At 38.7% G+C, this 15,719-nt stretch overlaps 1 protein-coding gene across 1 annotated transcript in view; it reads right to left on the reverse strand.

The window, feature by feature from the left end:
- The window catches only part of LOC126272873 (putative phosphoenolpyruvate synthase), a 329,859-nt gene that overhangs the window by 135,451 nt on the left and 178,689 nt on the right, over positions 1-15,719 (reverse strand). The window contains exon 17 of the mRNA XM_049976096.1: positions 11,033-11,177. Coding sequence (XP_049832053.1) covers positions 11,033-11,177 — 145 coding nt within the window. The remainder of the gene's footprint in view (positions 1-11,032; positions 11,178-15,719) is intronic.

Consider the following 15,719-nt stretch of genomic DNA (forward strand, 5'->3'; position numbering starts at 1 on the left):
GTAGGATCACATTTTGTTAGTGTCAGGGATTGTGCAAGAGCTTACATGTAGATTCCAGTAGCAGCAGAGGACATACCCATGAGTGCCATAATTATCCTTTTTGGTTTTTCAAACAAGTTAACATGCCTCTTAGATGTATAAATGTGGCTCAGACATGGCAAAAATTTATGGATGAAGTTTTATGTGGAATAAATTTCTGATTTTCTTGTACCGATGATATACTGATTTTTTCCAAAACATCCATACCACTTGATACAGGTTTTCCAATGTCTCAGTGACTATTGCATAACCATAATCAATAACAAGAAGTCTGTGCTAGGACAAAAACAAGCAGTTTTTTTGGAATATTTGGTAATAGTCTCAGTAATTTCTCCATTAGCAGAAAAGGTGCAGGTCCCATAGCAAGTGCAACTTCCTGCTTCCTTTTTACTGTCAACAGCTAGCAGAGAAAGCCCTCACAGCAGCACTTGCAGACACCAATACCAAATGTAAGTCCAGCATCATTTGGTCATCTGAAATGCAACAGGCATTTAACACAGTGAAAGAAAGTGCAGTCAGTGTGACACTTTTAACACAGCCTCTTCCTTTGGTACCTTTGGCTGTTGTGGTAGGTGCCAGTCAAATAGTAATACATGGAGTTTTGCAGCAATACGTTAACTGTGCTTTGCAGCCCCTTCCATACTTTTTTTCAGGAGAATGAATGCACAGCAAAAAATGGATCACATATGAAAGAAAATTGCTGGTGCTTTTTGAAGTTATCAGGCAATTCTGGGCATCGTTGGAAGAGAAGGATCTCATTATATTCACCGACCATTAAGCCCTAGCATTTTTTACAAGCAGTATAGCAAATGCAATTCTTCAAGACAAAAGAGGCAAATAGAATTTATAACACAATTCATAGCTAACAAACAGCACATATCAGGGGCAGAGAACTTAGTGCAGATTACCCTTCATGCACAAACAGTGCACCATAAAGCATTAATTTTAACAAGTTAGTGACTTGACAGGCAATGACCAACAGTTGCAAGATTTTTTGGCCTCTTTGTTGTAATAAAAATCAGAAAAATTATTAAATACATATGCATTTGAAAAACATTTAAAAGGGGATAATACATTTGTGTTATTAGAAATGTTCTGTGCTTGTATGAATTTTTAGGCTATTGGACTTCTCCTCTTACATTTCAATTTTAGATGCAGGCGGTGGACTCCAAGTACACCAGTGCATGTCATAAATAAGTAGATCCTCCTTACTTGGTGTCACTTCACTTGTATAAAAAATACTCAATACTGGTATCAAAGCTTTTCTTATTTTGAAACATGTATGATACAAAACACTCATAGCCCATCTTATTCTGAACAGCACTTCTTAACAGACCTTCTATATACAAGAGAGTGAGAAACAAAATCATGTACAAAAAATGAATGAATTTTTTCATTTGTCTGCACCTTACTGGGCATCCATAATTAATGTCTTTGCCAATGCCTATGGTGGATCAGTGTTTCATTTTTTGGTTTTAATAAATTTTAACTTTTCAATTAGCTGGGGGTCTTTCAACATGTACCTACACACCTCTTGCGCAAGCGTGGTTGACTAAATTTATGTCTGAAAATTGGTGCAATGTGTCTACACACAGACAGCATCCTTTTGCACTGGTGTCCTAATGCAGGAAAGCATTTCTTAATGTTCATGACATGACATATCCAGGTATAAAAACATGCCACAACTACTGGCAGAGTGCTTTGTGCAGCCCTGTATAAACAGGGACTGTAAGAGTTGGGCACTGGAATGTTTCGTGTGTGAAAGAGTTAAAGTAGGATGTTACACTGTCACAATCATCCCCCTCCCCAACCCCTTTGGGGACAATCCAGTCCCTTACAGTTCTGAAAGATTTGTGCATATACTTATCAACTTTGGGGGGGGGGGGGGGGTAGTACTCCAATCAGAGGGATTCCACTAACTACACTTATCAATTGGCTTACACAACTGACAGAGGCTTTTCCTGCCACTGACATTTCAGCTGAGAAAACGGCAAAGGTCTTTTTGAACACATGGATAGCATGTTTTGATTGACCAACACATTTAACGACTGATAGAGGTAGACAATCTGTATCATTTCTACTCCAAAACCTAGCCAAACTGTGTGGGATGAACCGTCATAAAACTATCAGGTATTGCTCACAAAAATAGGATGGCACAAGACCTTTAAGGTAGCTATAATGTGTAATACAGACTGTTATTGGCATTTCTGCTGTGGAAATAGTATTCAGCAAGAATATCTGCATCTCAGGCAATTTCATTGAATACATGACCTCTATGACAATATGGACTGGCACATTGCTAATATTTATTTATCTGTTACTACAACAGCCATCTCAATTGGACACAAATCCAAGAACCAGACATGGAACTCAACAAACTTTTGCCCTGAAAGATATACAACAGTGTACCCATATTATACCCCAAATGGATGTTATCAATCCACCGTTGCAGTGTTGCAGCCACTGTATTTTGGACCTTACAAGATATTATGCTGAAATAAACATACAGTGGAGATATGCTATAACGGAACACTCACAATAGTTTAATAGAGAGAGTGAAGTTGTCTGACAATTTCCAGGCCCCCAATCAAATGATAACAGAGGCACCAATTACTGAGGAAGGATCAATGCCAAGCTTGTTTCCACTGATATCTCAACAAACAACTTCGCAAGTGCAAACATCACAAAGGCAGACCCAAACAGCTTGTGCTTTAAATATCCATACACACCGGGAACTCTGCACGTTTGGTGGAGCAGTTGCTTTGCAGTTGACAGTAAATCCTTGTGGCAGCTCCAAAAGTGGAGACATTCCAACACGGCAAAATACAGTTGTGTTTCAGACATTTCTGTCTGTTTATTTTGTTTTAATAGTTATTGGAATGTCATTTTCTTTGATTTTATATTGTTCTTATCTCTGCAGCATTATGAACACTAATAATTAATAAAGCAATTTAGTACCCTGCAAGGGGTATTTAACAACAAGGCTATTTAACAAAAAAAGTAAGTATTGCACATGTATCTCGGATATCCTACATTTGTAATTGCACTATTTTATCTACAATGTGGCCAGAATGTAGGGATATAAGTGTGACAATCTCAAAATGATTCTATGTGGGATCATGGCCCCTCAGAGATCTAGGGATTTTATCTTTAATCACTAAAATGAGTGAATCACTTTAGGGGAAGATCAAATCATTCTCCGAAGTCTTTGCATCCTTTAAGTGAGAGAGCTCAGTGCCTACTCCTATCCCAAACATTAAATTTAGCACGCATTAAATTTATCAAGCTCTTTATTGATATTTGGCTGATATTGTTTTACTGTAGCAAGACTTGCTCTGCATTCCACAAATAATGACAAAGAAGCTAATATTAAAACATTGCAGTATCATCAGGAGGTATGTATAACTATACAATTTATTAAACACATAATATAATAGTAAATCACACTACATGGTTGTAAACTACAAAGAAAACCTATAATTTACTTATTTGTTTAAAGTTCAGAGACAACATGAATAATCAAAAGATCTATACTGCACATAAAATGTAACTGGTGATTTACCATCCACATCACTTCCATTCAAGTATCATTGATGTTTGGTTTTGAATCATATGTGATGGCCAAAATGAATTGTAACTGAAGGTTTACTTGGAGGCACAGGTTGTGGTGATGGAAGACAAGGTTATTCTGATGTCCTAGTAGAATCAAATGTAGGTAGCGTTTCATTGTTAGTTGTTGTCCCTGAACCATTGTGTCTTGCCTGGAGTAGAGATTGGCTTAAATCTGTCACTGGATGTCATGTGTCATTGAAGTCAACATTGAAAGTGCTGTTGTGGTGTGTCTGTACCATGTATGGGTCATACTATGGTTTTCAGAGTGGTTTTCGAACGGCATCATGTTAGACAAAAATCTGCTTACAGGACTGTGAATCATAGAAAATGAATGGTTACTGGATAGTATGTTCTTCTGAAACATCCAGATGGAGCCTACAAATCTGTGAGCATACATTTTGTATTAACTCTGGAGCTTTACTCCCTGATGTATCAGTGAAGAATTTGCCAGGCACTCAAGGTTCTGTCCATTCATTAATCCAGCCACTGTCACATTTGGATCTTCACTGAAAGCCACTCAGGGGCCTAATATGACAATAGGGAAGCTGTCAGTCCAATTCTCTATGGCATGGCAACTATGTGAGGCCTTTAAATGTTGGTGGAGCTGTTCCACAAGATCATTAGCAATATGATGGCAGGTACAGCTTTGAATTCAGTTCATTCCAAGCAATGGTGAAAATACTTTAAAGAGATATGACTCACAATGTTTGCCCTGGCTGGTAGTGATGTTGAGGAGAAAGCAGAAGTGGGCAATAGTTTGTGGTTACAGCTGCTGCTGATGCACCTTACACTGGATAGGCCTCAGGCCAATGAGATAAATGGTCAATCACTGTGAGGCAGTATTTAATTCTTCTCATGGTGGTAAAGGTCCAATGATGTTGATGTCAACATACTCAAATCATTGTTTCAGTGGGGTGAAAGAACCAAGTGTACTGTAACATGCTGAGTTATATTGTTGAGCTGACAAGTGATTCGCTGGTGGACAAATGTCTAGTAATTCATCTGAATATTTGGGCTAACAAATGCCTTTTTCACTAGTTCTGTAGTAATCTTTACTCCTGGATGAGATTACCTGTGGAAAAAGGAAACTCCCTACTTGCAGAAATCTGCTCTAACAATTGGTCATGCTTGTGACACTAATGCAACATAGCATAGAGCTTTGTTTGCTTGTGCTACCTGAGTGTATCAAAGCTGCAAGCCTGATGACATTTTGAAGAATATCTGCAGTTTGTTACCTGCTTCCTGGGCATTGGCAAGTGCTATGAAGTCAGGTCCCTCTTAATTGGCGTCTATGTGAGATAGGACACATGCTAGTCCATTCTGGTCACCATCAACATGTTATATATCTGCAGTAAATTGCACAATGAAGTTCAAATGTCACAACTGGAATGATGATGTTTTATCTGGTGTCTGATGGAAGACAAACACAAGTGTCTTATGGTCTGTGATACAACTGAAATGTTGACGTTGAAGCATGTGGCAAAACTTTTTGATCGAAGAATATGTTGGATAGAGCTTGTGGTCATACACTGACAAATTTGCTTGTGATAGTGACAATTTTTTATTGAAGAGATATAGAAATGGTCAATCATGTTTGTACACATTCTTTTAATCGATGTCCAGAGGCACCTGATGATGTATGCAGCATAACTCCGAGAGGTGTGTCGCAAAAAGGACGAGCTAATAAATTCTGTCTCTGGAATATCAGCTTTCACTCTGGTGAATGATGACTTCTTTCCATCAATACACTGTAGTGTATCTCCAATGCAACTCTTTAATGATTTTTTTGAGAGGCACTGCCAACAATTCATAATTGCGCATAAAGTGTTGATAAAAATTTGTCAAGTCCAAAAAACTACCTAATTCACATACTTGTAGTGGGTTGTGTAGGACTGCTTGTGCATCGATAAGGTACATAAGAATTTTACTTCCATCACTCCAAAATCATATTTTAATAAGGTAATAGGTAAGCTCCCATTCTTATAGTCTTGTGAGCAACTGCTGTAGGTGCTAGATGCAATGCCTCACCGAATGACTTTACAAACAAGCTATCGATATAGAGGTAAAAGAACTCTTAGGTGTTATATCATTCATGAAGTGGCGGAAAGTCTGGGTGGCACTGTACAGTCCAAATCACATTTTCAGATGGAGTGCAAACAGTTGTATTGGGTAAATATTTTCTGATGAAATATATATATGAGAAAAAGCATGGACGAGGTAGATCACAGGTAAACTGTCTCACCATAAATGTGCATAGCAAACTCTTCGATATGTGACATAGGGTAGGAACATGGTATCATTCTGGCATTAAGCTAATGATAGTCACCACAAGGTGTGGTGAGCTCAAGAATTATGTGAAAGACAGCAGATTTCTTGTGCTAACACGAAAATGAACTGTTGCTTTGTGATCTTGATTTTGTCTGGAGACGTACAACAAGATCTTGAATGAACTGTCCTGGCACGGTGACAATGTGATGTACCACTGAGTGTTTTACCTGTGCGGGAATAGGCAATAGCTGGGTGATTTCAGGGAACTGTCAGTATGATGCCATTGTTTATGACATGGCACTGATGTCACCTGCATTGTAGAGTCATGTGGGGGTCACTGACAAAGATTTGGGAGGAGTCCTAAAAATGATAAGCATGTCAGTGACAATGAATCTCCGAATGAATTCATGTCAAAGATTGAAGTTTGTATGTGAGGTGATGTGTTCATAGGTCTTGATGGAAGACCCATTTCCAGAAAACAGCTGACTCATTTTGCTGTGGATTATGCGAAGAAGGGTAAACCAAGATGTCAGCACCTGTATCAATGAGGAATTTTAGTATGGTAGAGCACTCTTTTGTGAACAGTAAATGATTCTTTGGTTTGAAATTAGCTACCACTGCTGCTGATTTCTGACAGCATTTTTCTTGTCACGGGTTAGTTGACACAGCTCCAGATTTTCTGTGATACCAGCAGATACTTTCCTTGGAGGATGAATGCTAGTTTCTGTTGGAAGATCACTGCTACTGAAATGCAAGTGAGGAGTGCCATATTTTTAGGGCCACAACTTCCTTAGGTAATTTGGTTACTTGTCCTTGCAGTGCCTGCAAAGCACTCTTTATTCTGGTGGAGATGGTTGTGATGCTTGTGGATGGATACATCATGCCTACACAGAATGAATGTTCTTCATGGTAGGTGCAAATTATGCACTGCATTTATTCATGAGTAGGTCTGTGTGGTGCTGTTGATGCAAAAACAAACATAATATATGTTTTGTCTTCCTGCACATGCAATACTGGTGCATCACTGGGAAACCCACAGTCAGCAAATGTGTGAAAATATAGTTTATTTTACACAAAGAATAACAGTAAGTTCTACCACATTAATCATAAATCACAAAGAACATCTATTGCTCGAAGTTAAGAAACCATACTAATAACCAAAGAGTCTACACATTTCAATTTATATTTCCCCATATTTTTTCTGAACACAACAGAAGTTAGCTGTAAGAAAATTATTCATAAGATTCTATGCCTATAAAATGCTATGGTTTTATATGGCCACAATAAATGGTGGTCCATTGATTGTGACTGGGCCAAAAGTCTCATGAAATAAGTATCAAACGAAAAAACTACAAAGAATGAAACTTGTCTAGCTTGAAGGGGGAAACCAGATGGTTGGCCCGCTAGATAGCTCTGCCATAGGTCAAACGGATATCAACGAGAATTTTTTAAAATAGTAACCCCCATTTTTTATTACATATTCGTGGGGTACATACAGAAATCACTTTGTAATAGATGGTGCTGTAATAGTCACAAACATATGGCTCACAATTTTAGATGAACAGTTAGTAACAGGCAGCTTTTTTAAATTAAAATACAGAACGTAGGTATGTTTGAACATTTTATTTCAGTTGTTCCAATGTGATACATGTACCTTGTGAACTTATCATTTCTGAGAATGCATGCTGTTACAGCATGATTACCTATAAATACCACATTAATGTAATAAATGCTCAAAATGATGTCCATCAACCTCAATGCATTTGGTAATACATGTAACAACATTTCTCTCAACAGTGAGTAGTTCACCTTCCATAATGTTCGCACATGCATTGACAATGCGCTGACACATATTGTCAGATGTTGTTGGTGGATCACGATAGCAAATATCCTTCAACTTCCCCTACAGAAAGAAATCTGAGGATGTCAGATCTGGTGAACGTGCATGCCATGGTATGGTGCTTCGACAACCAATCCACCTGTCAACAGCACGTGAGCTATGTGCTGGACATCCATCATGTTGGAAGTACATCGCGATTCTGTCATGCAGTGAAACATCTTGTTGTAACATCGGCAGAACATTACGTAGGAAATCAGCATACATTGCACCATTTAGACTGCCATTGATAAAATGTGGGCCAATTATCCTTCCTCCCATAATGCCGCACCATACATTAACCCACCAAGGTTGCTGATGTTCCACTTGTCGCAGCCATCGTGGATTTTCTGTTGCCCAATATACAGTCCCACTGTTGGTGAATGATGCTTTGTCGCTAAATAGAACATGTGCAAAAAAATCTGTCATCGTCCCGTGATTTCTCTTGTGCCCAGTGGCAGAATTGTATACTACATTCAAAGTCATCACCATGCAATTCCTGGAGCATAGAAATATGATACGGGTGCAATCGATGTTGATGTAGCATTCTCACCACCGATGTTTTTAAGATTCCTGATTCTCACGCAATTTGTCTGCTACTGATGTGCAGATTAGCTGTGACAGTAGCTAAAACACCTACTTGGGCATCATCATTTTTTGCAGGTTGTGGTTGGTGTTTCACATGTGGCTGAACACTTCCTGTTTCCTTAAATTACGTAACTATCCAGCAAACGGTCGGGACACTTGGATGATGTCATCTAGGATACCGAGCAGAATACATAGCACACACCTGTTGGGCATTTTGATCACAATAGCCATACATCAATACGATATCGATCTTTTCCACAATTGGTAAACAGTCCATTTTATCACAATTAATGTATCACGAAGCAAATACTGTCCACACTGCCGTGATACTACATACTTATACGTTTGTGACTATTACAGCATCATCTGCCACAAAGTGAAATAAGTGGTCCAATAAAACATTCATATTTCTTTACGTACTACATGAATATGTAATAAAAAATGGGGCTTCCTATGGCAGCACCGGCCGCGGTGGCCGTGCGGTTCTATGTGTTGTAGTCCGGAACCGCGTGACTGCTATGGTCGCAGGTTCGAATCCTGCCTGGGTCATGGATGTGTGTGATGTCCTTAGGTTAGTTAGGTTTAAGTAGTTCTAAGTTCTACGGGACTGATGATCACAGATGTTAAGTCCCATAGGGCTCAGAGCCATTTGAACCAATCTATGGCAGCACCATCTAGCGGGCCAACCATAGTGCCATCTGGTTTCCCCCTTCAAGCTAGAAGAGTTTCGTTCTTTGTAGTTTTTTCGTTTGATGCTTATTTCGTGTGATATTTGGCTCGGTCACTATCAATGGACCACCCTGTATTCAAGCATCAATAAAGTTTTGCATCACTTTGGTTCTGAGAGTTCCAGAATCTGTACCGAAAATTGGAACATAGATCAACATAAATATCGATTTCCGCCCTTTTAATTGCTCATAAAAAGAACACGTTGCATGTTGTACCATCCTACAGCAATACCTTCAGAGGTATTGGTCCAGATTGCTGTACACACCATTACCTCTAATATCCAGTAGCACATCCTGTTGCATTGATGCATGCCTGTATTAGTCATGGCATACTATCCACAAGTTCATCAAGGCACTGTTGGTCCAGATTGTCCCACTCCTCAAAGGCAATTCAGCGTAGATCCCTCAAGAGTTGTTGGTGGGTCCCGTAATCCATAAACAGCCCTTTTCAATCTATCCCAGGCGTGTTCAATAACGTTCATGTCTAGAGAACATGCTGGCCACTCTAGTAGAGCAATTTCATTATCCTGAAGGAAGCCATTCACAAGATGTGCACAAAGGGAGCATGAACTGTTGTTCACGTAGATAAATGCCTCATCAATATGCTACCGATATGGTTGCACTATTGATTGGAGGATAGCATTCACATCTCGTACAGCTGTTGTGGTGCCTTCCATGACCACCAGTAGTGTACGTCAGCCCCCCATAATGCCACCGCAAAACATAAGGGAACCTCCAACTTGCTGCACTCACTGGACAGTGTGTCCAAGGCGTTCAGCCTGACTGAGTTGCCTCTGAACATGTCTCTGATAATTGCCTGGTCAAAGCCATATTTTACAATCATCAGTCAAGAGAATATGATGCCAATCCTTCATTTGGCATGTTGCTGGGCCCATCTGTACTGTGCTGCATCGTGTTGTGGTTGCAAAGACAGTTCCTGTCTCTCTGTATCTCCTAACAACATCGTTTTGGTTCACTCCAAGACTCCTGGACACTTCCCTTGTTGAGAGCTCTTCCTGGCACAAAGTAACAATGCGGACATGATTGAACTGCGGTACTGACTGTTTAGGCATGGTTAACCTACAGACAACATGAGCAGTGTAACTCCTTCCTGGTGGAATGACTGGAACTGATTGGCTGTAGGACCCCTCCACCTTACAGGCACTGCTCATGCATGGTTGGACAGTTTTAGTGACATTCCTAAACAGTCGAAGGGACTGTGTCTGTGATACAATATCCACAGTCAACATCTATCTTCAGGAGTTCTGGGAACCGGGTTGATGCAAAACTTTTTTTGATGTGTGTATATGAGGTAGAATGGACTCCTCAAATTAGTTCTGTTTCTAAATCTGACATTTAAATTAATATCCGTCACCTGACAGTTCCATTTCCGCATTTAAAAAATTATTATTATCACTTGACTGCACTGTGGGTAAAAGTTTTCCAAACAGAATATGGAGAATGAAATATGACAGTTTCACAAAATAATAAATGAATTTTTAATAACTTCTAATGATAATGCAATATAATTACTGACTATGAAAACTAGCACAATGAATGTAACTTTGTAAAATATTGACGTGCAGAGAAAATAAACAATCACATCTGTCTTTTAAGATTTTGATGGGCTTTGTCTACTTATTTCATTGTTGTCAACTGAATCATTTATTGCCTGCCATCTGTAGTTAACTACAAAACCATGCCACAAAAAGATCTGAGTCATAATTTGTAGGTGTTAAATTACATACTATCAAGTGTTTTCTTATAGACAAGAAAAGACTCCTGCATTTAACAGCATTGCTACTGAACAATTTTGATGAGGCCACAGCAATAGTCTACAGATCCAGCAAACTAAACATTCACTAACTACTGAACATGAGAGAACATTAGAGAAGTGAAAATATTATTGCTTTGTACTTACATTTAAAACATTCATGAAAGCATGATGATGAGATAGATGTAACTGATCAAGATAGTAAGACCGCATAACCTTCTTCATACCATTATTGAGCAATGGTATCACAAATGACTGACTCAGTGGTGAAGTACCCTCCGGAAATACTTCCCTGCAAGATAAAAACGGCTGATAACAATATTACTGAAGTTGAATAATGTGGACCTATCTTACAATACACTCCAACCTGATAAATAACATTGATGTTAAATAGCAGTAAAATTCATGCTAGTGAGGAGCCATATTAATTTTGCACTTCATACCCAATCAGAGTTGGTCTTGTGTATATGATAATTTACTTAGAAAATGATAGTAAGAGAGAGTGCTGTAGCTTGGCACACTTTTCAGACATTTGCCTCCAACCAGCCATGTAACTGAAGTATAGTATCTTTTTTTATTCTATTTTGAAACGATAGCAGTCACTTTATGTGTGCTGCAGCTGTTTTCTCAAATTAGATAAATTACTCTGGGAAAGCAGGAGTTTCCAAATGTCAAAAACTGTTCCAAGGTACAGCTTGCTCGTGTACCTGGTAACACATACTCTATTCAGATTGAAGAGTGGTGCAGTTGGTAAAATCTTGTTAGTACCACATTTAACTGTCTGTGTGTTTCATTAGTACTCTACCCCATACCAATATTGAGCAAGTGTGATGAAATTAAGGAGAAATATCTTCAAAAAAGCAGTTAAAAACATTATGAAACAGAAGCTATTGGTAACTAACACAATGTTCCATTTCTGAGATAGGTAGACTTGTTAAGATATTAAAGAAATTCAGTTGATTTACAACTTCATATGTTCCATGGTAAAGAAACCATTCTGTTTGTGCATGACCAATGAAGTATGGCTCAACTGTCAACATGTTATGTAACCTATTGCAATAAAACTCTGTCACTTAAGAATTAACACTAACCTTAAAAAAGTTTAAAAATCTTATATGGAACTTACATACACAGGACATGTAATAACTATGAATACTGCATAAAACACAGCTGCATGTCTCTCTCTCTCTCTCTCTCTCTCTCTCTCACACACACACACACACACACACACACACACACACACACACACACTCTCACACACACACACACACACACACACACACAAATGCTGGCAACTGCTTAGGGAAGTCTTTAGTGTGTGTTCCTTCATGTGATTAGTTACTGTAAATCAACTAACCTGTTGCCCTAGTGATAAAACATATGTCTGGGAACGGAAACGTCTCTGGATTGAATCCTGGTCAGACCACAGATTATTTCAGAATGCCTTTAACATAGCTTTCATCTCTCAATGATGCAAAGATTCACCAGGAATGAGTCTTGGTGCAGGTTCCACATTAAACTGTTTTTCCCCTTTCCACAGTACGATTACTGGGGTAGGTTAGGGACACATGTGTTGCTAAAATGTCATCCATTTGAAAGAATTGCATCTTGGTAGATGTTGAAACACGTGGAATTATTAGACTATAAATCAATATTTAATAACTATAATAGTAATGTCTTCCTATAATTTTAAGAACAAATCTCTCTTTCACGGTATTTGTCTGTAATATGATTGATTTACTTGAATCTTGTACTTCAGGAAGAATACACTAATTACACTAGGTCCCTGATCGAATCCACCCAGCAGATGTGTTGACGGCCTTTCATCTTGATTGGGCCTCTTCAGGAATTTGAGAATTCTTGCATTTGCATGAGAGTGTATTTGCTACCTAAGGGTATTTGTGATTAGTAGCAGGAATGAATTTGGAATGAACTGTAAAATTCACCCACACAACTCTGGAGGCAACAATACTATCCCCGTGTATTGTACATACCATCTGGGGTTCATACTGGAGTGTCCTATTCTGGTGCAAGGGTTTATAACATTTGTTGGTGAACATTGAGTAGAATACTGGAGGGCCCCAGATGACTTCACAAGCAGAAACTAAGAGTCACTTGTAGGTCACTGTTTCAGCAATTTATCAAAATAACTGGACTGTATGATCTACATTAGTTTTGCCTTTGATGTTCATACTGAACAGATTTTTAAATTCTCCATTAGAAAGACAGCTGACAGTTTTTTTGAGCAAAGTTACATAAATTCTTATATGAAGTAGTAGATAAAAATACAGCTGGGTAGAGTTGCAGGACAAGCAATGGCTCCTTTGAAGCAGCTGTTTTTGTCCTAATACACATTGCATACTTTACCATAGTAATGGTGACTGAGCTCCATGATTGTAGATTAAGTTGTTTGACAAAATACAGAAATCAGCCAGATAGCAGATACACAGATATTTATTGCTACTGATGTGAAGCTGTGATGGGTCACTAGTATTACATAAACAGAAATTATCCTTTAGAATATAAGTATAACAGTAATAAATTACATAGACAAATCTTCCTCATGAAGCAGTCTGTGAAAACCATGTCAAAATGCTTACAGAGATTAGTATTCACATACAGAGAGAAAATCATGCTGGGAATATGTATAGAGGAAGGAGCTGTATAGAGTCTGTCTGTAACAATTTCGTGTGGCTCAAAGCTCTGGTGCTAATTTTTCAATTCAATGTCACTTTGGCAACTTGTATGTAACCAAACAAAACCTGTCATCCAACTGGGGAAAGGAAACCTACAGTTTAACATGGAATACAAACTACAGGTCATTTTTGATGAATCACCACATCAAGGAGAGATTGTTACTAGGTTAAAAGGCAGACTGAAAACTCTGTGGTTCAACTATTGCTCTCTGAAATAATAGTGGCTGTTACTTTACTACTTTTTGAACCAGATATGTTCCAGTCTCTAACTGATTAGCTCTGACAAGCAATATTCAAGTATTGGTTGAATGAATGTTTTGTGTTCTATTGTCATTGCTGATTAACTACATTTCCTGGGGGATCTTCCAATGGATTTCAGTCTAGCATCTGCCTTATTCACAATTAAATTTATGTGGTTGTTCCACTTCAAATAATACCATACACATTATCCTAGATATGTTGTGAAAGTCAACTACTTCCAGTGATTATACTGCAATTGTGTAATCATACAATATAAGGTCTTTTTGTCTATTTATTTGTAATATGTTACATTTGTTTATGTTGGGGGTCAATGGCCAATCCTTGCACCAAGTGTCAATCCTCTGCAGATCTTCCTGAATTTTGTTACAATTTCCTAGCATCATGACTTCTCTGTACACAACAAAATCATCCATGAAAAGCCTCATGGAACTTCTGACATTATGTGTGAGTGCATTTATTTATGGTATGAGTAGTAATGGTCCTACAACATTCCCCTGAGGCACACCAAAGACTTTTTTCTGTTCAGGACGACATGCTGTGTTCTGCTTGATAAAAACTCTTCAGTCCAATCAGACAGTATGTCTGATATTCCAAGTGCTCATATTTTGTTCATTAGGAGACAGTGCAGAAGTGTATCAAACACCTGCTGAAAGTCAAGGAACATGGTGTTATCTGGGTGCCTGTATCTACTGCTTTCTGTCTTGTGAATGAACAGAGCAAGCTGGGTTTCACAAGATAGTTGTTTTTGGAGCCCATGTTGGTTCCTACAGAAAAACATATAACTAACTAATTTAAGTGATGCCATTTAAATAATTTACCTAGGATGTGCATTCAAATTACAAGAAGTTGACTACCTACTGTGTCTCAGTTTTGTTTGTTTTGGGAATAAGGTCAATCTACTGTATTTTAGCTACAGTAATCAGTTTTCACATCACAAAATACAGTCTATTATATTATTATTTCTTGTGTTGCTACAAGTTTCTGGTCATTGTTCCACACTGTATGGAGAATACAAGAAACTTGCGTGCATATGAATAATTTCACTGCTGTGGTAATCTCTGTACTATGAATTTTTACATAAGACAGAGCTATTTTACTTACTTTCTATCTGGCAACAGTCACAGCTGTTGTGTCATCAGCCAGATGAGCATGTCTTGTAATCAGACTACATCAAAACTGATTCTGCATTGTTCCCATGTAAATGCACAGGACAGTTAATACACTACTGGCCATTAAAATTGCTACACCAAGAAGAAATCCAGATGATACACTGGTATTCATTGGAAAAGTATATTATACTAGAACTGACATGTGATTACATTTTCACGCAATTTGGGTGCATAGATCCTGAGAAATCAGCACCCAGAACAACCACCTCTGGCTCTAATAACGGCCTTGATATGCCTGGGCACTGAGTCAAACACAGCTTGGATGGTGTGGACAGGTACAGCTGCCCATGCAGCTTCCACATGATACCACAGTTCATCAAGAGTAGTGACTGGCGTATTGTGATGAGCCAGTTGCTCGGCCACCATTGACCAGACATTTTCAATTGGTGAGAGATCGGGAATGTGCTGGCCAGGGCAGCAGTCGAACATTTTCTGTATCCAGAAAGGCCCGTACGGGACCTGCAACATGCAGTCGTGCATTATCCTGCTGAAATGTAGAGTTTTTCAGAGATTGAATGAAGCGTAGAGCCACAGGTCATAACACATCTGAAATGTAACGTCCACTGTTCACAGTGCCATCAATGTGAACAAGAGGTGACCGAGACGTGTTACCAATGGCACCCCATACCATCCCGCCGGGTGATACGCCAGTATGGCGATGGTGAATACATGCTTACAATGTGCATTCACCATGATGTCGCCAAACAC

The sequence above is a fragment of the Schistocerca gregaria genome, chromosome 5 (genome assembly GCF_023897955.1).
Source record: "Schistocerca gregaria isolate iqSchGreg1 chromosome 5, iqSchGreg1.2, whole genome shotgun sequence".
Classification (NCBI taxonomy): domain Eukaryota; kingdom Metazoa; phylum Arthropoda; class Insecta; order Orthoptera; family Acrididae; genus Schistocerca; species Schistocerca gregaria.